This window comes from Dunckerocampus dactyliophorus, chromosome 20 (genome assembly GCF_027744805.1).
Source record: "Dunckerocampus dactyliophorus isolate RoL2022-P2 chromosome 20, RoL_Ddac_1.1, whole genome shotgun sequence".
Lineage (NCBI taxonomy): Eukaryota > Metazoa > Chordata > Actinopteri > Syngnathiformes > Syngnathidae > Dunckerocampus > Dunckerocampus dactyliophorus.
Genome location: NC_072838.1, coordinates 15,990,001 through 16,012,264, shown reverse-complemented (window position 1 = coordinate 16,012,264; position 22,264 = coordinate 15,990,001). Strand labels below are relative to the sequence as shown.

General features: G+C 42.9%; 4 protein-coding genes across 6 annotated transcripts in view; 2 read left to right on the top strand and 2 right to left on the bottom strand.

Annotated features, from left to right (window-relative positions):
• Nucleotides 1–71: 71 nt before the first annotated feature.
• Nucleotides 72–5,921, bottom strand: LOC129173492 (palmitoyltransferase ZDHHC18-B-like). Of its 2 annotated transcripts, none has more exons than XM_054764477.1 (9): nucleotides 5,197–5,921; nucleotides 4,925–5,085; nucleotides 4,711–4,860; nucleotides 4,481–4,618; nucleotides 4,239–4,290; nucleotides 4,061–4,163; nucleotides 3,877–3,989; nucleotides 3,697–3,796; nucleotides 72–1,952 (listed from the first exon to the last, which is right to left on the bottom strand). In XM_054764477.1, exons 1-9 carry the CDS (start codon nucleotides 5,475–5,477, stop codon nucleotides 1,620–1,622), a joined length of 1,431 nt encoding a protein of 476 aa, XP_054620452.1. In that variant the 5' UTR covers nucleotides 5,478–5,921; the 3' UTR covers nucleotides 72–1,619. The 2 variants fall into 2 exon arrangements, with proteins under 2 accessions (XP_054620452.1, XP_054620453.1); XM_054764478.1 differs by having other exon boundaries at nucleotides 3,700–3,796.
• A 472-nt stretch (nucleotides 5,922–6,393) lies between these two features.
• On the top strand, nucleotides 6,394–10,447 carry kdf1b (keratinocyte differentiation factor 1b). Of its 2 annotated transcripts, none has more exons than XM_054764480.1 (4): nucleotides 6,394–6,550; nucleotides 7,581–8,478; nucleotides 8,554–8,640; nucleotides 9,766–10,447. In XM_054764480.1, exons 2-4 carry the CDS (start codon nucleotides 7,587–7,589, stop codon nucleotides 9,858–9,860), a joined length of 1,074 nt encoding a protein of 357 aa, XP_054620455.1. In that variant the 5' UTR covers nucleotides 6,394–6,550; nucleotides 7,581–7,586; the 3' UTR covers nucleotides 9,861–10,447. The 2 variants fall into 2 exon arrangements, with proteins under 2 accessions (XP_054620455.1, XP_054620454.1); XM_054764479.1 differs by having other exon boundaries at nucleotides 7,577–8,478.
• A 401-nt stretch (nucleotides 10,448–10,848) lies between these two features.
• nudc (nudC nuclear distribution protein) lies at nucleotides 10,849–14,178 on the top strand. Its single transcript, XM_054764481.1, has 9 exons — nucleotides 10,849–11,042; nucleotides 11,360–11,437; nucleotides 11,511–11,723; nucleotides 11,809–11,889; nucleotides 12,045–12,158; nucleotides 12,236–12,430; nucleotides 12,505–12,588; nucleotides 12,662–12,780; nucleotides 13,951–14,178. Exons 1-9 carry the CDS (start codon nucleotides 10,968–10,970, stop codon nucleotides 14,000–14,002), a joined length of 1,011 nt encoding a protein of 336 aa, XP_054620456.1. The 5' UTR covers nucleotides 10,849–10,967; the 3' UTR covers nucleotides 14,003–14,178.
• Nucleotides 14,179–20,020: 5,842 nt separating this feature from the next.
• tbxta (T-box transcription factor Ta) overlaps nucleotides 20,021–22,264 on the bottom strand; it is a 2,401-nt gene continuing 157 nt past the window's right edge. The window contains exons 1-8 of the mRNA XM_054764082.1: nucleotides 22,117–22,264; nucleotides 21,711–21,975; nucleotides 21,202–21,336; nucleotides 21,060–21,121; nucleotides 20,920–20,981; nucleotides 20,672–20,845; nucleotides 20,473–20,599; nucleotides 20,021–20,389 (exon numbers count right to left, since the gene is read on the bottom strand). The exon at nucleotides 22,117–22,264 is cut by the window's right edge and continues 157 nt beyond it. Of these exons, the coding sequence (XP_054620057.1) occupies nucleotides 20,131–20,389; nucleotides 20,473–20,599; nucleotides 20,672–20,845; nucleotides 20,920–20,981; nucleotides 21,060–21,121; nucleotides 21,202–21,336; nucleotides 21,711–21,975; nucleotides 22,117–22,264 (1,232 nt within the window). The 3' untranslated portion in view covers nucleotides 20,021–20,130. The remainder of the gene's footprint in view (nucleotides 20,390–20,472; nucleotides 20,600–20,671; nucleotides 20,846–20,919; nucleotides 20,982–21,059; nucleotides 21,122–21,201; nucleotides 21,337–21,710; nucleotides 21,976–22,116) is intronic.

The window sequence follows — 22,264 nt, the reverse complement described above, 5'->3', positions numbered from 1 at the left end:
TTTCCTCCTTCCTACATCCCAGTGTAAAACCATTTTCAAAATGCCGGTTTAGGACAACAAGGAGACTGCTTTTTATTATTATTTGCTCAAATCTATGGTAGAACACACATTTTACATCCATGTGCACCGTCTCTAAGTTGCCCCCTTCCTACACAAGGTCATTTATATAAAGAAATAAAACAGGCGTGTGTGAGTAACAGTATATTCCTTATAACCAATACTATTACAGTATTGGTTTAACGTGCACTTCAGCTGGTAGTTATGTTACAATACAGTACATGCAAGTATGGCGTAGGAGGAACACTATAGCGATATAAGAGGATAGCTTTTTGACACAGGGCATGCAATTGTGGCACTGACACCTCTTATGGTAGCTAACTAAAGCCACCACAACATTAGAAGCAGCTCAGTATGGAGCAGTGATGTTCTACAGCACAAGAAATCAACAGAAACGGATCAAAACGGCACATTATTGTCTCTGCAAAGGAAGAATTATTGACAGATGTATTAGATTGTGCAAGCGTACCCAATGAAATGCAAAATGCAAAACACATAACCTAGTTGGCAGATTGTAGTGCCTGCTTTGACAGCTGATGCTCACTTTAACGCAGTGGTTCTGTTATTTTCTATCATGCCCCAACTTAGGGAAAGAAATGTCTTTGCGCCCCCCACCCACCCGATTTGAAATACTATTAACACACTGAAAATACATATTTATCTGTGCTGTACAGACTGAACTTGAAACTGAAACCAGCAGAATGCAACAAAATGGAGAGCAGTGAAGCATACATGCGTATTTAAGAGTCAAATTGCATGCAGAGTAAGACAAATTCATACATGTTGGCAGGTCTGCACTAATATTGGAAGTCCTCCCTGCCTCTAACGCCTGCGACAGCTCACCGCACCCCCCCAGGGGGACCTGCCCCACTATTTGAGAAGCACTGCTTTAACGCCACGTCTCCACAAGCTACCACCATCTAGAGGCCGAACGCTGCGCTGCAGGAGTGTAAAAGGGTCAGCATCACGTTTCATTTCATTGTCCTTTATTTGGAATAGTTCAACTGACTATAGCATACATTTTCAGACATGCGTCTCCTTAGAAATGCATTCCAATGTACGTATGTCACATGACTTGCATATTGTACACTGCACCACCTCTATGGAGTGTGCTTAGTGAAAACTGGGAGAAAAGGAACAGGACCGGGAACATGTCTTCATTACGAGGGGGAAGAAAAGTGTAAATATAACATAGATAAACATATTAAGCGCAGGCAATTATACTGCAAAACCATATGGTACAAAACGAGGTGCTTTTTGGTGTTCACGTTGATACAAATCTTAAATGCCCAAAAGGTTGCAACAGAGTCGTGCGATATTACATTTAGCATGTGGACCCAAGTTTGCGGTGCTTCCTTTTCATTTTTACTTCAGCATCAGACACTTGGAAGCACAGGAATTCTACAATAAAAAAACATAAATAAGTCAAAGGTGTAGCTTAACTTGAGTGTGTATCACTGTACAAATGGCCTCTCTTCTGTTTCAAAAATAAATAAAATGATTGATTAACACACAGTCCAGCACTAACCCTAAACCAAGATAGAAAAAGTTGAATGAGAATGTTACTTGTGTGTTGCTTGTGTCCTGGCACCTTTATGACTCCTCGATTTGGAGGTATCGCCCCCGTCTAGAGAGGAGGCTTGAACATCAAAGGCGGGGTTGGGCAGAGGCGAAGCCGCCTTTTTATTAGTAGTTTTCTTGGATTTTGTCTTGTTGGGGCGGATGTCGGAGGTATTGCTCGGTTTGTGCGACCCGCAGTTTCTAGAGAGGCCAGCTGAGACGTCAGAGTTCACTGCCGGGCTGTTAGCCGACTGCGGCTTCCCGTGAGGACACGATGAGGACAGGAGTGGCGTGTGAGTGGTGGACTCCAGCAGACCTTTAGCTCCGTGTTTGCACTGCAGAAAAATAAGGGTACATTAAGATATAAGCATGAAACAGTAAATCAAGGTGAAGGCAAAGCAATTTCACGATTCAGTGTTTTAAAAGCTGTAATACTTTAATTGGATTACAGCAGAGGTGGCCTTAAGCCTGTTTTTAATGTGTTCTCGAAGAAGAAATCATCCATACAAATTAAATCCTGCATAAAAATGGCTAACATTCACTCTCCCTTGTGCTCTCTGGATCCCATCCAGAATGGAAGCATGTCAGGAACAAGCTATGCATGCAGACTTGCCGCTAACAACACTCGCTTTCCCTCCCTGGCTTACCCAGCTTCACTTTTCCTGCCCTAATAAAATGTGGCTAATCAGCCGGTACAGGACACAGCAAAATCCAGACATTTGTCCTCCTTGTTGTAAGGGGCAGGGAGATGTGGACACAGGAACAGGCACAGGCAAACATGGAGACAGACCACATACAGAAGAGCAGGTTAGAAGAGGTTTGATGAACACACAAGGAACAGGATGCAAGGTTGCAAAATATGCTTGTTTAATCATATAAGTACGAAAAAATGCACACAAAATTATTACCACAGAGAGAATGAAGCAGTAATTTGAGAGAGGGTGTTTTCATTCATTATATAATTATAGAATGATGATAATATCACTTCTTTTTTTAACTGGAGTCAGTTTTTGAAGTGCCTGGGGAAGTGGAAAGGAAAACGTAGCTCTCTTTGACCATATAGTTGCTTATTAACTAGGGATGCTCCGAGTGATCGGCCACCGATCGGTATCTGCCGATTTCCGTGAAAAATCACGTGATGTGCACATGCCGATAAATGCCTTTCAACACAGATCCCTTCCTGCAGTGTAATGTCTTGCCCTAACTAACGTCTTCGGCAGCGTGCTCCTCCCACTTTGCTTCACCCGCACAGGCGTGCCAAAACAAAAACAAAAAAGCTTTAATTTAATACGGTATTTGAAGAACAAACACTTGACGGAGTGTGGTGAGTAAAACACAGCATGCAGAGCCATCCAAAATTGCTTTCAGGGCTCACTTTCAAATGCGCAAACGTCACTATCTGACACGTTGGCATCGTTTAACATGAGAATACAACATTGCAACAACATTTATAGGTCGGAAAGTAGGAAAAGCATAATGGGTCCACTTTAAGGTGATTTTATGGTTCCTTTTTTCCTATCATATAGCCTACAGCATGGGTGCAGCCAGGAATTCTGGTCCCATGAAAAAAAAAAAAAAATCACATGGTCCCCACCCCCTGCATTATTAATTACTCATTTTAGATTTTCTGGCAGACAAGGTGCATACGAGATGCGTTAAGAAGCAGAGTTACAATGCTACTGTACGGATTTGGAAGGACAAGCTACACTCATAGATAGCGTTTATGACCAAGGGCAAACAGGTAGCGCCGAATCTATATGTGGGGGTCCAAATTTATTCTTGACGGGTTTGTGTTGTTATGAATAGTGTGACATCCTAGCAGCGCCAAGGAAGGAAGTCCTCTCAGCAAACAACAATGAAAGGCATGATTTACTACAAAAAATGATATTCCTCCTATTCTGTTGCCATTGTCACACAGAAGTGACCATTCTCTCTCGACCAATCAACGAGCAGGGCTTTCATGATCTTACACCAAGGGAGTCAAAGGTGAACAAGAGACAGCACACACAAACGTGAGGCAAAAGCAGGCAACCATGCATCAGTCAAGAGCCGCCAGCTCGGTTTGATAAACCCTCCTACCACGTTTATCTCGCTTTTAGTGGACGCAGCGGGCACTTCTATGTCTGTGCTGGTCTCAACGTCTTCATCTGCAGGTAGGAGACCTCGTCTGTTGATCAAACTGCAGTGAGTGGGACAAAAAGGTCGGTGATTGAGCAGGCATGTTCCTGATATTAATAAATTGTGATGGATATATCTAACCTGGGCGGCATAGGTCCACAAAGCACTGAGCAACAGTTGATGAAGATGTTTCTGTGGCTGTACGGGTTGGTGACATCTTCTGCACCACTCTTCCCTGACCAAGTACCTTTAATCTGAGTTACGCCAAGCAAATTTTAGTTCTTCATAAATAAGATTAAATACGGCTTATGGTTGATGCACTCACGTCTTCATTTGTGGTGAGGTTGGAAGCAACAAGGTACGTATGGAAGCCTGACAGACCCAAGATGGACCAGACTGAGAAGAAACATATCGCCAGCTCCACAGCAGTACAGGGTTGGGTGAAGGAGGGTAGATAGATGCACATTAGAAATTAACAAACATAATTTTGATGTAAAGGATATCTGCCAGGACTCTGGTGAAGGGCATATAACAGGCCTTTCCCACCCTGAGCTCCTAGAAGAGAAGACATTGTTGGTATATAGACTGCATGGACAAAGGTAATGGGGAACACACCAAAGTTTCCCCAGAAGAACATGATGTTATAGTGGTAAATAAACTCTATATTTTCATTCTCACTTCCTGTACTGTAGATGTACATTTTCGTGTGTCAGAAAGAAAATGTGCCGATTCGGGCTTCCCTTACTCAGTGCAAGATGTGTGGTCACGCAACCAAAGATGAATGCCGTCAGAAAAGACAAGGAGACGATGAAGGTGTAGAAGAAACGGTAGTTGCGCTTCCCTACACAGTTGCCCACCCAGGGGCAGTGATGGTCAAATCTCTCTGGAGGACAAACGCAGCAAAGTAAAGTAAAAGTTTTTAAGATACAGTTTCGTGTCATGTGTAATATATGTCAGCATGCGTCCACTTCTCACCTACACAGTTGTCACACAAGCTGCAGTGGGAGGTCCGCGGAGGCCGGAACATCCTGCATGTGAAGCAGTACTTAAGTTTGACCACCTGCTGATTGATGAGCACCTCCTTGGTCCTTGGCGGAGGTCGATAGCCCGCACTCCCAGTGGTGTCTGCATTGGGAAATTGTCGTTTTCATGATATAATATCAAGTTTAAATGGCATTAAGAGCCTCACCTATTTGCTTCTCAATGTCAGCCGCCTCGTCTGGCGTGGCTCGAGGGAGGATGCCAGGGTCTGAGAAGCTGGTTTGGAGAAGCGTGACGACCACAAACACAAAGAGGACTCCTCCAATAGCGGGTATGCAGCTTGTCAGGTGTTTGACCAGGAAAGGGCAGCTAGGATGCATGACAGTAACAGCATACATGAATGAAACAAGACATGCAAAACCCATGCAGACCATTACAATGCACTTTGCACAACATCACTGTGTTAATAGATGAACGTACTCAAATATGAAGAATAATACACTGGTGACAAGGATAAGGCCGATGGTGAGGGGTAGAACCCCGCTCTGGCGTGCTGCTATGACCCGTCCATCGCAGAAGAAGCGGTTCTTTCCTGGGAAAACCTCCCATCTCCTCTTGGGTCTCCTCAGCCGCTCTCCCCCGTTGCAGCTGCGGTCCTCCCCTTGGTTGTGGTGGTGGTGGTGATGGTGGTGACCCGGTGAGGTCGGGGTAGGTGTCCGGGTTGTCTGTGGGTCAATTTGCTGATACTCGCCCTTTTTCATGATTTACAACTTACTAACAAGACTGACATCACCAACAGCGGACTCAATCAATGACGTCACGTTATGGCGGAATCACGGGACTATGAGTAGCCTGCTACAAAGAACACGAAAACACCGTCTGACCTATCCATGGCTGATAAGATATTCATTATATTAGTTGTTTTTTTTTAATTCCCGTTAAAGTCCCATAAAAGGTGACACTTCAGTCCATCGTTAGCCTTTTAGCTATTAGCCGCTCACGTCCACATCTAGCCAGCATTTAATAAACATCCGTCAATGAAACTACCCTTACCAGACTGCTGGATTTGTGATTTAAGCTCCATAAGCAAGGATTATTAATTAATAAAAAAAATGTCACCATACACTCCAAACAGTTTGTGCCGTGGATAAATTACATTGATTTAATAAGACTGTTGTACTACGTTTGTCATATACAATACATCACTTCCGAGTTTCAAAATAAATGTTTTATTTAGGGAAAAATATACATATATGTTGTAACTAATTATGGCACATGTTTGACAACAATAACCACATCCTACAGATTTTTTGGTGCATTTATTGTTGCTTAAAACGCGGAATAAAAAATGCTAACTACTGCGCGTGGAAATAGGACAACTTCCGGCTTTAACTTGACCTAGGTTAGTCAAGTTGAAAAGAAACAAAAATAATGGCGTTTGACCGGAAATAAACAAAAATTAAACGTAATTACTTCTACTTGAAGCACAACATGAAGTCCCTGAAGTCAGTCAGTGTGTGTTTGATTCAATTTTAAAAGGTTTTCTCAGGTATTTACATCAATTCAACGCAATTCCACGACGACTATTCTAGGATAACGCTTTTCTTTAGCATTTTACTTTGTACGCGATGGCAGGAAGTCTGAGTTATTACGACTACCTGTTTTGCTACCTCCACCTTGTCGCTCAGGTGTATGAACTGTCGAAAACAACTTCCCAGAGACGAAAAGTGGAGCAAATGTTTATGGACGAGATGTAGTACTTGTTTTGATGACAAATAAAAGGCGGCTATCACAACAATAAGTTAGGAGTTGGTACGTGGACGAACCGTCAACTGTAAGTCACGTTTACTGAAATATTCGTCAGTCCTCTAATGGAGGAAAAGGGATAACTATGACGTCGCCGCCATGAGAGTGACATTATTTTCATTCACTGGAGGGAAAGCAACCTATATCTAATTCTTGAATGTGCTGTGCGCGTATAAATACAATCAGCATGTCACTAATGTTGTTTGTTATTCAATCATTTCTTCTCATGACGTCTGTAAACAATCGTGGGTTTGTCAACGAATGCTAATTAAACATAGAAACTATCAAAAACGAAACAGGTGTCACTTAAAACGCTTCAAACTGGCATAAAACATGTATTTATCTCACTAGATGTTGACTGCAACGAGGGATTTTTGCTTGTGTATTTTTGCAAGCAACTGTTGTGAATAAATAGAGATTTATCTCAATGAGCGTGAATGAAATATAAATAGTAAAACCAGTCTAGTCACTTTGAGATGTATAAATGATTACAATTGATATTTTTCATCGATGGCAACCTGAATGCACTACTTGGCTGCCACCAGCACAGGCTCTATTCAGTCAGTCTTCTTGAAGACATGGAACATGAAGTCAGCTGTGCAAAACACCTTTTTTCGAATTTTCTGCCGTCTAATATTATTAAAGCAGATTCATTCTACTCAAAATTGAGTTTATCCTGTGTAAATTGTATTCAGGCTTTCCTCCTACAAATTATGTTGCGACTGTTACAATTTAATATAAAGTATTTATGATCCCAATCTGGAAAAAAAAAAAGCAAAATGGAGTGTAGGACTTGGCTGCAACCAGCAGATGCGCTCATATGTCCGTCTTCCTGGAAAAAAAGCATGCAATTGGCTATGTGACACCCTTTTCTCAGTATTTTAAAATCTAAAATGAATAAAAATATTAAAAATAACATATAATTTATCCCCCACAGCTGATCAGGGAATTTGACCAACAGATTGGACTGATACTAATTTGTACTAATTTGTACTGTGTCATTTAATGACATTGTAACTAATCTTATTTCTCTGTGTTCTTTCACATCTTGAAGACAGGAAGTCATGTCTGTGGGCAGTGCGGGCAACGTGAGAGACACCTCGAGGCCTAGCAGCTACCAGCAAGGACTGAAACAGACGAGCAGCCAGAGGTCTTCCTCCTATGAGGAACGCTGTGTGGACCCTGCAGAGCCAGAGACCCAGAAGCTGAGGACAGGCCAATACAAGGATGCAAATGGGAAGCAGTCTGAGACAACAGGTTTTATCACTTATTCAGCCGAGCCTCCCTCTACCAGTCAAACCTGCAATCCCTGCGCTTCCCCAAGGGCTTGCAGGACTTTTATGTGCAGTGTTCTGACCTGTGGCCTTTATAGAATGTGTATGCGTGCCCCGTGTCTGCCGCCAAAACAGAACACCACAGAGGAGCCAGAAAAGCTGAGCCTTCGAGCTGAGAATGCGGTAGACAAGCAAGAAGAGGAAGACGACTGGCTGGGGGACGTCTGCATTAATGGAGTCAAAGTGGACAGTCCGAGAGATTATATAGTAACTGAAGATGTGATATACGTGCCTCAAAAGCAGCCCTGCCATCTATCCCTGCAGGAGTGTATAAGGCTAGACGACTGGGAGGACGGCGAGGAGAACGTAGACTCGCTGATTACGAAGAAGCTGCTGGAGCTTTACACGGAGTATCAGATAGAAGAGTTGGCCCGGTGCACGTCGGACTCTGTGTTTTTGCGCAAGAGCAAGGACATCAACCAGCTCATCAACACGTTGGCCGAGGAGCATCAAATGGACGAGCAGGAGGCCGAGTGCCGGCTGGTGCGCGGCATCATCCGCATCAGCACTCGCAAGAGCAAGAAGAAGAAGAGGCCGCACGTCTCCCGCACGGAGAGAACGCTGTCGGACAGCGGCAACGAGACCATGAGGGAGAGCAGCTCTTTTACGTTCAGCAACAACAGTAAGCTCCACTCATTAGTTTGTGATGTAATGCACTTTCATCTGATTGACGCCATACTTTGTTTTCCCCACCTAGACGACTACAAATCCAATCCAAATATTCAAATATCAGAATTGACTTCCTCTGACAAGTGTGCCCGGGACATGTGGAGGAACAATGGAGGTGAGAACTCTTTTTATTTGATTTGTTGTTTATATCTGTTTTTGGTCAAATTTGGAATGGGCGTACTGTAATTACTAATGAATATAATAATTAATCTTTAAAATGTTTCAAAAAGTGCTCTTGAAATAAAGATAATTATATGAAAATAAACATTCTTTTGTATTTTCTGTCATATCAAATTAATATAAAAATTATTATTGACAATGAAAAAAAACGTTTTACCCATAATTCTCCCCATAGTGAATGGAAGTATATTCAAATGCCCATTCATAGTTTGCATCCACTTTCATTTTCCATTTATTAGCATAATTCCAGTAAAACCAGCAGGAAGGCAATAAACCTGGATGATAAGCCAGCTAACAAGAACTATATATTGTAGTCTGTTCTGCTTTTAATAAAATTGCATGGAGGAAGTTTCATAATACTTAAAATACAGTTTATCCTGTGTAAATTTGATTCATCTTTTGTTATTATAGCTGCAATTATTGCTATATTACTACTGTTCCTTATTTATGAACCCACTGCGTAAATCCACACTATGTCATGCAATGTGACTAAATATCGTACAGAGATATATGTCTGATATTTTGCCCTGCTTACCTAGCTAAATAGCTAACCACGATATTAGAAAAAAAAAACTCTCAGTATGATGTAGCACACTGCCAGGAAGTTCAGGAGAAGACTAGAAAAGATAATCCACAACTGACAACTATAAAAATGCGTACGTAATGCAAACAAAGTACTCAGACTTTGCACTGAGCATCTGACAGCGCTGAGTCATATTGATTCTGAACCTCTGAGTGATGTCTAAATCAGTCCTGCTTTCCAACTTGTGTGTGAAGAACAGAGGACTTTGTCAGAGAGGTGCAAGCCAACTTCTGGTCGCACCAATAACGGGCTAAATGGTGTTTAACAGGGAAGAGATCCAATGCTGCACAGCACATGTACTCCTGCTTGCACAATGGCTGTGCTGTGTGTGGGTGCGAGATGCTATCACTGAATCCAAAACTTATTGCTCTATTTTAAATCAGTTAGCATGATTTTTGGTTGCCACGCATTGCCTACATATCATGACGGTGAACGCAACTTGCCCTTCTAAAGTAACACAATGTTTTGTTCCTACAGGTCGAACCTCCAGCTCGTCAATAACCTACTCCCCCTCACACACAGAGACTAATTCGTCAGGTGTCCCGCTAATTCGCACTTCTGTCAGAACATGATTCCTGCCACATGCTTGCCATTTATACGTTTGTACAATCACGTGTGAAGGACGTCAGCCAACTCAGGGCTCTCTGTTTTGATATTTATGTTCATTTTTTAGTGTATATGTGATTTATTAAATGATTAACTGAGCTTCACCAGCAGCTCTTGATGATTTTTTAATAATCACAATTAGCATCTTGATAAAACCAGAATTTCCTCATTATTGTTTTGTAATTTATATATTTTTCACTTACACATCTCGCTTGTTATACATATATACTGCAACATATGTTTAAATGAGGCATTGTGAATATTGTTAATGGGCCCCATGAAACCTCATGTGGGAAGTTTTCCAGATGTCTGTTTGTCCTCTCGTATCTGCGCTATAGCTACTGCGGATTCATGCACTCAGGTATAGCTAATTCTGTTATTCTTAAATTAATGGTGTATTTTGCACCGATTTTCTGCCCTCGCTTGCCCCATGGTGTCATCTGTCTATTTTAATTCCATGCAACAAATGAATTACTTTTTGTCCTGGACCAAATATTAAAGTAATGCTGTGTTTTTTTAATGAAGTGGTTTACAAAATAAATCCAGTGAGGCTCTCAGGCTCTCAGTTGTCTTATTGTAAAAATTTTAAATTACTTTAAAGTATGTGACCAAATTAGTTGGCACAGTTCCGTTTTTAAATACGTATTGCATGACGTCACAGCAGGTGCAGTAGGTTTGTCACCTGACTATTAAAACATCTCTAATTTACAGTTAAATGGAACTGTCAGGAAATTGTATGTCCTCTGATGATTTCATTTTCTAAAGGGATACTAATAAACATGTTTAAATAACATACGTTGAGTAAATTTCAACTGATAAACTGAAGATTTCTCAAGAAAAAGCCACCCAGTTAACGCGGAAGTTCCGCTTTCATCTGAAGCTGTCACTCTATTGGAGAGCTCAACTGTCAATTAAAATACACCCCTCCGATTGGTCAGTGCTATGAAGGCGGGGCTTGTTTCCAGGAAGCGAGAAGCGATACATCCACAACCAACCCAGGCCTCCGTCGCTGTTTGGCACAAACCGTTTACTGTTGGCCTTTCCACCACCAAAAAAGTTCGTATTAAGCCGACATGGGTGATGACGAGGAGAAGTATGACGGGATGTTGCTGGTTATGGCACAGCAGCACGAAGGCGGAGTACACGAGGTAATACCGGACGCTCAATCTATCTTGCTAACGGCGAAGCTAATGTGGTTAGCCGGTAGCAAGGCAGAGCACACCGCCTTTGAATGCTAATGTCAAAATTTAAAGTAGGAATCAGAATTCAGCCAATTTGCATAGAAACTTTTACAAACCACGGGATGATTCATTAGAATATATTGAATATATAATAATATAAATATAACATTTAAATATACTGCTGAGTAATAGAAGGTTCTGGAAGAATTTGTATGTAATAACATGCTAACAGATTTGATAACGTCTCAGTGAAATTTATCTTAATGTGTTTTTTCTTTCCACAGTTAGTAAATACATTTTTTAGCTTCCTGCGGCGCAAAACAGACTTTTTCACCGGTGGTGAAGTAGGTGCTGGAGAGAAGGTAAGATCTCCTCAATAATGTGTTGACTGCATCTCCTCTCCATCTTACCTGTTGTTACCCCTTTCTTTTTCAGCTCGTGAAGGATGCCTTCGCCCACCACAATAAGCTGGCGATGGAGGCCCATAAGGAAAAGCTGAAGAAACAGGAGAAAGAAAAGAAGGAGAAAGCCAAAAGAGCCGCCCAGCTAGCAGAGGAAGAGCAGCAGAAGAAGAAAAGCGAAGACGGTCCCAGGATTCAAGAACTTACTGAGGAAGAAGCGGAGAAGCTGCAGACTGAACTCGACAAGGTACCATTCTTCTTGTCCTGGCCTGTCATGTGACTTTCTTGTTGGTGTTCCCTTTCTTTATGACCCCTATTCTTGTGTGTTGTAGAAGAAGGAAGAAGAGGAGACAAAGGGGAGCAAAACTGAGAAAATTAACAAGCCATCGGAGCAAGCAGAAAAAGAGAAGGGGGTGAGAATCTGTGATCAATGTGCTCACTGGCCACTTCATTAGGCATCTAGAATGAGACCCAATGCAAGAGCTACAGTTATCCTGCTCTTGTATATAGTGTTTTTTAACGCTGGGCAGTTTGATTGTGGTACCGTCTAACATTCTTACATCTTCAGTCTGACACGGAAGGTGAGGAGGATGAGAAGGACAAAGATAAACTGAAGCCAAATGCAGGAAATGGAGCTGACCTGCCCAACTACAAGTGGACACAGACACTGTCTGAAGTTGATGTAGGTCTCCCTAAACTTAAAAGGTGCATTGTCACTGTCACGTGTGTCAGCTTATCCTCTCAACGTCGTCCTCGCAGCTGACGGTGCCTTTCAACGTCAAGTTCCGCATCAAAGGCAGAGACGTGGTGGTGGACATCCAGCGGCGCTCCCTCAAGGTAGGCTTGAAAGGCCACCCCCCCGTTATCGAGGGGCAGCTCTACAACGAGGTGAAGGTCGAAGAAAGCTCCTGGCTGCTCGATGACGGCAAGGTCGTCATAGTCCACTTGGAGAAGGTACAACAGCGTTCCCCCTCTGGTATTCATCTGTGTGAAACAGCTTCATGGCCGTTTGGGCTTTTGAATTTCAGATTAACAAAATGGAGTGGTGGAGCAAGATCGTTGCCACAGATCCTGAAATAAACACCAAGAAAGTCTGTCCAGAAAACTCCAAGGTGAATGCTGTGTAATAGTGAGGTAAAAAGAAAAACTAAATTACCCTTATTATCTTCGTTTGCTGTTGAGCAGCTGTCAGACCTGGACGGCGAAACGCGCGGCATGGTGGAGAAGATGATGTATGACCAGCGGCAGAAGTCCATGGGTCTGCCTACGTCCGAGGAGCAGAAGAAACAGGACATCCTTAAAAAGTATGTTTGATATAAAAATATGTGCCAGGTTCGTGTGGTGGCATTTCAAACGGGGAACCTGTTGCAGTTTCAGCACCATTTTGGTTCATAAACAAATGTTATTATATATTATGAGAATATGTGTGTTTAAATGTTTTTGGCCATTTTAGGACAGTTCCTCTGAGGTTTGATTGTTTCTCGAGTTGCACCACAGGCCAGATCAATGGGCCTCGTGCTGTAGGTTCCCCACTCCCGCTCTAGCTCAGTGGTTCTCAACTGGTTTGGCTGCGGGACCCACCACCAGCCCTCAATGACAAGCGCTGACCCAAATTGCGGACATTTTGCAACTAAAACTTCTTAAATGTCTTATATTTAAAAGGCCTGTTTGCAACATTTACGTGGCTGCATAGAGGGGTGCTTACTTTGTAACATGTCGCAAACATTAAATCCCACCCACTTCCTGCTCAGGGAAAATACATTTTCATCCGCAAATTCAAAAATTATTTGAACAAAAAGTGTGTGTAAGGGGTTTCAGGACATGGCACATCTGAGGAGTTGAATGACAGCACCTGGACTTGGACCTGGATGACAGGTGAGACGTCTTTTAAGAAAATCAAGCTAGTCCACTTGCTCTGATTCAACTCCTCAGATAAACAAAAATTACAATTCATAATATACAAATGTTACTTTTTTTCTGATTACCTCAGCAGGTAAGTTTAATAATGATGATAATATTAATAATAATAGGTCTATTTCTTCTTTATACCACCCCTCTTCCTCGGTCAAAAGATCTAACGGCATGAAACTGTACCTGCAAGTCTTCATTCCCCGTGTGACACAATGTGAGCTAGAGCGTTGAGATGCTCTTCTCCAACAGATTTAAAGGCGATCGAGCTGTGTTAAGTTCACACTCGATGTCTTTCCTCTCCTGCTCAAGCTTGGCCACGTGGGCCATAAACATGGCACTCTCGTTGCGGTGGCGTAGCAAGCAAAAAGCACAGACGAGAGGTGCATTCAGGGACATCGGGACATTCGATCGTTTTTTTTTTTTTTTGGTGGGGCGAGACCGGCGACCCACTGAAAATGGCTGATCGTGACCCATCAGTTGAGAACCACTGCTCCAGCCAAAGACATCTTATGAGTTCACAAAAAGTCCTGAAGGAATTGCTAATAATCGTCGTCTGTCTGCAGGTTCATGGCTCAGCATCCAGAGATGGACTTCTCCAAAGCCAAATTCAGCTGAGATCTGCTGTGTATGCGTGGTGTGCACCATGTTGCCTGCAGTACATACGCCTCCCCTCCCAACCCTAAGGTTTCATTCATGTCGATGTTCCATTGCTGTAGTGACGCCCGGCTCCCTTTGCGTGTCATTAAATATTGTTTGTTTGTTTTTTTAAATAAATCAAAGCGACAAGGTTACCAATTGGCTACGTTTATTTCCTCACACAGCTGCCATCAATGAGTGTAAGTTCAAAATCATACAAGTAGCTTTACCTCAAGGTTAGATTTTTTTATCACCACAAGGGGGTAGTGTTTCCCCTAAACTGAATGAGTGCTCTTAAAACGTTTGTTGCAATGTTTGTACGCAATTTGTGTACATACTTGGCAATTGTTTAAAAAAAAGCGCACACAGAAGGCAGAAAATAAATTGACATCTTGTGTGTCTAAAAACAGAAAAATTGGAGCAGTTTTTCGTGTTTTGTGTTCTGTGGCACTCGAGTGTCATTTCTGGCCACCCCCTGAAATTGACAGCATGTCAAGCTGGCATCAAGTTGATAGCAATCTCCAATATTGCATACAAACAAAAGCACACTTTTCACACTCCGTGAAGGTACTCTTACTCTCGTGTGAACGCCACGAATTGACACGTGGCTCCTAGAAACTTAGAAGGACAAGTCCGCGTGTTTCTACCAATGAGCTAAAAGTCTTGTTTCTCACTCACACTACTATCATGCACCTCTGCTAAAATGTTACTTCCCTCTCCACCAGTTTGCTTACAAGTCTTGTCTGCTGGTGTGACCCCCGCGCTGCGCTAACTGGACACGCCTGTCAGAATGGTGAGAGGGTGACATACATTAGCTTATGCTGCCTATAGCAAGTCTTTCTAATGTGTGAAATTGCTCATGTGGCTCAAAAACACACTTCGGACATCTGTCACTTTGAGGTGAAGAATATTATGGCTCATTAGAGTGTGATGGGTGTTTGCAGGAGGACAAGAGGTGTTTATCTTACAGCATACAGTGTATATGTATTCAAATACAAGTTTCTAATCACTTACCTTATTGGGAGAATAATCTATGACCCTTTTCATTTTGTAAGGAAAGAAGGAACACTGTGGTCTTAAGTAAGGAAAAACATCAGAATCAATAATTTACGTTGCATTTAAAGACATTTTCATTTCAGTTTAATTTGTATGCCCAACAGCAACACGGATAACACAGTTCTCTGAAAGTGATATGTCCGTAGTGTTATTTTATGTGTTTTTGCATGCATAACCATATTAATATAGACATAAAAATATTCCATATTGTCGCTGTCCATTTGTGGGTTTTTTTCCATTTTTTGAATTTTTGGAATAATTTTCCTCAATGTTTTTTGAAATTCTTTAAAAAATAAATAAATAAAAAATCTCAACTTTTTTTTTAATGAAACAAACAAGCATTGAAATATTGTAGAGATACATGTTTTGAATTGGACAGCGACAGTACATGATGCATATATTTAAAAAAAAACATTACTAGTATGCTATAATGAAATAAAATGTTGCAAATAAAATAAAAAAATAACACACTGGATCACCTGCACAGTCTAATGGGATCCATAAATACATCCACTCTTCCGTGGCTACATATGGCAACCAAAATATTAGAAACTACTGCAAGCTACAACCACAATAATAATCATATTGATACAGTTAAAAACATTGGCAGAATGTATTGATATTGCTTGGTGTACTTGTGACTGGCCAATGCACCTCTCCAGGGTCACCTGGCACAAAATTAGCCATCATCAACGTTTATAAAATAAACATAACTAATATATCATGGACAGTAACTGCTAATACTGTGGGGAATGGGTAGTAGCCGTGTGAGTGGTGCAAGGGCCTGATGGCACTGGGTGGGGCCGCGGCATGATGCTGCAGGGGAGGTGGTGGTCCAAGAGGGCACAGAGAAGGCAGAGTCTGCTCAGCTGACAGCAATGTCTCACCAAGGTACCAGAATTTCTTCATTAACGAAGACACACAGGACATCAGAGGGATGGGGTTGCGGGGCGGTCTGCAAACAAACCTCCCCACCCACCGCTGCACTGACTCTGCCCTATTCCAGACTGGACGGCTTGTTTTTTGGCAGCGCTCCCTCGTAAATCTCCCGCTATGGCCCTTGCACAATGTGACTCACCGCCGTGTTGACGGTGAGGCAACTTTGCCTAGCCTCGCTCGCTCTCCTTGGAAGATGGCACCTGAATCATTTGTTGGTTGATGAAACCTCATTTTCTTACGTTACTAAAGATGCACTCCTTCACATGTGCATCTGTTATTTATCCACCTCAGGCCTCCACACTTGGGTGTCAGGCACACTCTGTTAAAGCGTATTTGGAACGCACACTTCCAAGGGCCGGGGGTCTGCAAAGTCAAACTTCCAATTGACAATTAGGGAAGACCAACACAGGCTGCAGGCTGTAGTGTACAGAGGAGATGGGCCATCATTTTGTTTTATAAGGACAAAGACCCGAGTCATCTCATGGTCCTCAGCTCAAACACAACTTCACTTTAGAGGGAAGAGATGTTTACAGCTCCAGACTGAGCAAAGAGCATCAGCAAACATCCTCCTCACAAAGTCTGGACAACTCCTCATAAACATAAAGACACACACAAGTCACCATTTAATGTCAATCTGACTTCTGTTTGCCCAAAATTAACCTAAATGAAAGTAAACCCTTACTTTGTCATTATCAGTAAGGTGCTTTCTTGACTAATTATTTCAAAGAACACTTCAAACCATGAGCAATGTTTTGGCTTTGGTGTCCAATGTCAACATAGTTAGCAGTTAGCATTAAGGATGCCAACATATTGTCATGAATTCCAATGGGATTTAACTGGAAATGTTTACAAATTGACACTTAAAAAAAAAAAAACGAAATTAACATATCCTCATTGTTTGACAAAAAACATGTATTTAAAAAAATGTATGGTTTAAAAAACTTTCTTTTGCATTAAAAAAAAGTTTGTGTTTTTCTGTCCAACAAAAAACTTGGATGTCCAAACCTGTTTTTAAATAAAATAAAACCAGTGTTCTTTGTGTTCTGCGGGGAAAAAAAAGAGTTTGTGTTTTACTATCCAACAAAAAAACAGTATGTCCAAACATGTTACTTTTTATCCTAAAATACAGCAAAACAAGTTTTAAAAAACACACACAAATGTGGAGATTCATGTTTTTTGTTGGACAGCAACAATCAACAATCACCACGTAATGTTATTCTGGCTTCTGGTTTCCCAAAAATAACTTGCATAATAACGTAAATAACTGTGGGCAGAGGGCTAAGTCACTACGTTGATTATTTATGATGAAAGGAACAGTGCACTGTGTACTATTTGAGAAATTTGTTGAGGTTTTCTAACTTTTGATTTCTGTTTCCTTCCACAGTTCCATGGTGAATACGAGTGACACGAACGTGCGTGCATTATTAAAAAATAAGATCATCTTGACTCACATTTTCCAAAATGGCCGTTAAAGTGACTGTTTCGAAAGAAGACGTGGTTTCATGAGTGGACCTTTGCACTGCTATGTTTTGGTCTGTTTGGGGCCCCCAGGCAGCTGCAGGTCACATTGCTGCTTCACTACTGTTTGCCTGTGGCCCCGTGACCCTCCAGCCTTCATTTGCACCTGGGTGAGGACCACTCCATCAACTGCTGCTGCCCGGGACCCCCGCCTCTGTGCCTGAGTCCGTGACACTCACATCGCACGAGTGACATCATGCATATATGCACGGCCAGGCCAGCGGCCCTCAGGTACTCTTATAGTTACACTGTCTGTGGCCATAATATAGCAGGTACTCCTGCACAATCTAATGACATCCAATACAACTCTCACAGCAGTTGAGATTAAACTGGAAGCAACTTTTACGGTACATATGCATTATCCAGTCATAAACACCTGAAGGATGCCCAGTGGGGTCCACAGTGGTCGTCTACAACCATGCATTTCTACTTTAATGTTTATTTTTGTGCTTCTAGTTTGTCTAGTGGTGTAGAACTACACTGCATCATACACGAGAGCTGTTTCTAATATTTTTTGTTACTAACAACAGCTACATTTTTGATTTTGCACAATGTGATCCTGCAGGCCTATTGAATCCCAACTGACACTAACGTGGTGAATGTGCCGAAGGCAATCATTTCCCCAACACTTGCATGCAATGAAGAGGCAGTCCCACAACATTTAGAGCCTTAAGGAATTCGGGGTGAAACTCATCCACCCTCCCAAGCGTTTTTTGACTACCTCAGCCATGGTGATGGACATGTCCGTGTTCATGTCCTCAGATACTACTTCCTTAGAAGTTGTCCTTCCCCCGCCCAATTATATCCTCAGTTGAGATCAGCAGGCCTACGTCCCTACAGTAAAATGTGAGGACACTGTATTGCTTCCCTTTTCTAAAGTGGCAGACTGTTTGCCAGAACCTCGCTGAAGCCGACCCAAAATCATGCGCCGTGGCGTCACCAAACTCCTCCCACACCCCGATTTTTGCTTCGACCACTGCCGACCATAGCTCTGATCCGCCACCTCAGCAATGGAGGTTCGGAATACGGACCATTTGGGATTCATATCCTCGTCCTCCCCCGGGATGCAGGCGAAGCTCTGCCGGAGGTACATGTTGAAGACTCGACGAACGGGAGTCTCTGTCATACGTTCCCAGCGGCATCCTTTCCTGCCATCTAGTCCAACTCATCACCGGGTGGTGATGATTGTTCACCTGTGTGACCAAAACAGGCCGACGCAGGTCTGATGATATGACTACAAAGCCGATCAGAAACCTGCGGCCTAAGGTGTCTCGGTGCCAGGTGCATTTATAGACATCCCATTGTTCAAACATGGTGTTTGGTATGGACAGACTGTGGTTAGCAAAGAAGTCCAATAACATAACACTGCAAGGGTTTATATCAGCTAGGGTGTTCCTCCCAATCACGCCCCTCCTGGTCGCACTGTTGTTCCCAGCATGGGCATTGAAGTCTCCCAGCAGAACCACTGAGTCACCAGCATGGATACTCTCCAGCACCCCTCTGATGGACCCCAAGAAGGCTGGGTAATCTTGAGTTTGACAGTCAAGGCCCTGTCCACAACTCCAAGGCATAGGCAAGTAGCTCAGTCAGAAGTCATTCAAGTTGCCATTGGTTTATAACATAAGTATAAATATTTTTGGAAACTACTTTGTAACTCTTCATGTTTTACAATCTATCTAATGTTATCAAAAATAATGCTCAGTGTTGACTAACTGAAAATACTGCTTTTATTATAAAAAATGAAGACATGTGTGATAATATACAGCAAAATCATGATTACCATCAGCTTCTCTACCACTTTCATGGTTAATTTGTTGTTTTTATGTCTTGAATATTCATGTTTTTGACCAACAAAATAAGGTTGATTGTGATCATATATGCATTCAAATAAATTACTTGCAACAAATAAGATTAACATTTTATTTATCAAGTGTTATGACGCGTTAACTAATTGGTTGCTTTGGATCTTTTTTCTTTTGTAAATATATGGTTCCATTTCCCGTGTCTTTGATTTGGGACTGAATGTGTCGGCCCCATGTCGCACCACGACGCAGACTGTCACAAAAGGGTGTCAGCGTTAGGAGAATCTCAACATATCACTTAGCTACATGTCAAAGAAGAAGCCCAAATTCACTTAGCATGGCCATGTGGACGTGGCTATTTCAAGACTGCACATACTGTATATTTATGGCCCTTAATGGTGGTGTTGTCTTTTCACCACCCAGAAACAACTGACCATGACGCCGAGCGTATTTGAGCAAACAAGCATTTTTTTTTACATTTATTATTAAATGACATAAATAACAAGTGAGTTCAAATACAAATATATATGTATGTACATGAGTTTGTGGAAGAAGGCACTTGAATCTCATAATCTGAATGTAACCAAGTCAGAATATGCACATTTATAAGGAGCATAACAGCACGTTAATTTATTCTATTTACAAAGATATACACTTGAATGTTAGCAAAAAATATGTCAGCAGGATGTGTGAGAATGGTCCAAACATTAAGATGCTAAGAGCAAAGAGGAGTGAGATGGATTGTCTTTCATTCTGTGTTTATGTCCCAACTCTTCTTCTCCTGTCTGCTTCTCAGTAGCTCTGAGCCACGGGCGCCCAAGAGGCGGTCAGCCTAGCGATGGAGCTCTCGAACTGGGCATCCCCGACTCCAACCTCGCTCAGGCTGGGGTCGTACATGGAGGACGGCGAGGAGACGGGCAGAGAGGAAGTCAGCCCGGTGTAGGAGGAGCCCCTCAGGAACTGGGAGGTCAGGCCGCCGGGGATGGAGCCGGAGGCCGAGCCTGATGGGGTGAGGGTGGTTCCGGCCACAGACCAAAGGCTGGGGTACTGACTAGAGCCCGGAAAAAGAAACAATGGTGGTTAATTGTCTTGTTTTGGATTGTTCTGCCTTCGTCGTAGCTTCTTAAGGCTCACCTTGAGTTGGATGTGGAGTTGGTGGTGTGCGACAGAGTGCCCATGCCTGTGGAGTTTGGGATCTGGAGGGCAGACCAGCCGTCATGGGTGGGCGCCAGGGTGCCCGAGGTGTTATCTATGTAGTTATCTGCAAGAGTGACGCGCGCAATGAATCGGAATTCCATCCGAATTTAAGCAGAGTGGGGGTTGTTGGTCTTACTCGTGCTGGAGGTGCGGTGGGGGTAGTGGCTGGGGTACGGGGTGGCCCGGTGGCTCCTCAGGCTGGAGTAGCGCTCGCAGTACGAACCCGAGGAGTGGGCTGCCGTACCGCTGAACTGCGGGGGGCTGCTGCTGGGGCAGATGGGGCTCTGGCCTGGGAGGAACCAACCTCCAACTGTCAGCAGAAACATACAGTCATTACTTCAAACTCAGAATTTTGCTTTTTGGGTGAATTTTAGGGTCGCTTACGTTGGGAGTAGCCAGACTGTTGGCTGTCCACGCTGTGATCAGGCACTTCTTTGTGATCACTCCTGGAATACAAAGGAAATTAGACTTGGAGTCGTGTACTGGACTGGCTTTTCATAGCCTCAGGTACACACAAATCGTACCTTTCTTTAGCGTCCAGGAAGGCCTTAGCGAAAGGATTGTGCTTTATCTTCAAGGCTGTAATCTGTAACAAAAATAAGGCGATTTTAGCTTTTTCGTCATGTCGTTATATATTAAAGACGTTGTAAAGGCTCCTGTACCCACCTCTTCATTCTGGTAAGCGGTGACGGCAATGAACTGTGTTTCTGGGAAAGACTGGCTGCTGATCATCTTCTGGATACCTCCCACCTTCACGATGTGTATCCTCGGCTCGTATTTGTGTAGGGAGTTGAGCATAATCTGGGGGGTGGGGGGAATGTAAGTGTCGAAACCATTCAAAAAAATCAAAGAATGTGGGGGCCACTTGGATATTTTTAATATTGTAAACCAAGTCCAATGTGGATATGCTAAGAAGTTTATTTAAAGAAGGCGCCAAAGTGTGTCATTATTAAGGTTATTAGCATCAACAGTTAAACTTTTTACTACTTTTACTACTTTTTAGAGTCCTTTTTTGGGGTTATTTTTGTATTACATGTTTATTTTTAGTTTTAGAAAATGCTCTGTGCCTTGGACCACACTGTGGACACCCCTGATGCAAGTCCAATCTATCCACCCCCCATAACTATAGTTCAATTGTCAAGTCCTGCCATGAAATAACTAGTTAACGTCCTTACCTGCCCCCCACCGTTGAGTTTGTTTGACAGTTTGACTTTGCTGAAGGACACGGGAGCTTTCATCCAGTGCGCACCGAAGTTTGGCGAGTCCGGGTGGATGTACACGCAGCTGGGACTCTGCGGCTCCGGTTTGCCACCCGGCACCCACTCCCCGTTCACGTACTTCCACCGGTTGTTGTCCGCGGCCACAAAATCCAGCAGCACCGAGTACATGGCGTTGGGGTCCAGGCCGCTGACGCTCGCCCTGAGCACCGGGAACATCCTCCTGTGGCAACGAAAGGTGACATCAGAGTTTGTTCGTACCCTAAACAGTCATTTTTGTATATCAAAAGTACAATCCAAGCCCTCTTAAGTTCTGTTTTATCTTAAGTGCGTAAACTGCGGGTAAAATGTGCAAACGGCCTACCTTCCCGTTTTCGTGACAATCATCTCGTTGGTCAACTCTTTAAACTTGTTCCACAGGTCGGCGTCCTCCAGCGTCAGTTTAATATCCCTTTCGGACGCGTCCCCCTTCTCGCTGCCCTTCTGGAACTCGCTCTCCACGGCGCTCAGGA

What these genes read in the sequence shown, in the direction of transcription:
- kdf1b (XM_054764480.1), top strand. Translation starts at nt 7,587, where the DNA reads ATGTCTGTGGGCAGTGCGGGCAACGTGAGAGACACCTCGAGGCCTAGC. An exon ending in TTTTACGTTCAGCAACAACA is followed by an intron (nt 8,479 to 8,553) that starts GTAAGCTCCACT and finishes TTCCCCACCTAG; the next exon opens with ACGACTACAAATCCAATCCA. An exon ending in CATGTGGAGGAACAATGGAG is followed by an intron (nt 8,641 to 9,765) that starts GTGAGAACTCTT and finishes TTGTTCCTACAG; the next exon opens with GTCGAACCTCCAGCTCGTCA.
- LOC129173492 (XM_054764477.1), bottom strand. Translation starts at nt 5,477, where the DNA reads ATGAAAAAGGGCGAGTATCAGCAAATTGACCCACAGACAACCCGGACA. An exon ending in TGACATTGAGAAGCAAATAG is followed by an intron (nt 4,861 to 4,924) that starts GTGAGGCTCTTA and finishes TTCCCAATGCAG; the next exon opens with ACACCACTGGGAGTGCGGGC. An exon ending in GACCACACATCTTGCACTGA is followed by an intron (nt 4,291 to 4,480) that starts GTAAGGGAAGCC and finishes CTTCTCTTCTAG; the next exon opens with GAGCTCAGGGTGGGAAAGGC.
- nudc (XM_054764481.1), top strand. Translation starts at nt 10,968, where the DNA reads ATGGGTGATGACGAGGAGAAGTATGACGGGATGTTGCTGGTTATGGCA. An exon ending in TGCAGACTGAACTCGACAAG is followed by an intron (nt 11,724 to 11,808) that starts GTACCATTCTTC and finishes TGTGTGTTGTAG; the next exon opens with AAGAAGGAAGAAGAGGAGAC. An exon ending in TCATAGTCCACTTGGAGAAG is followed by an intron (nt 12,431 to 12,504) that starts GTACAACAGCGT and finishes TTTGAATTTCAG; the next exon opens with ATTAACAAAATGGAGTGGTG.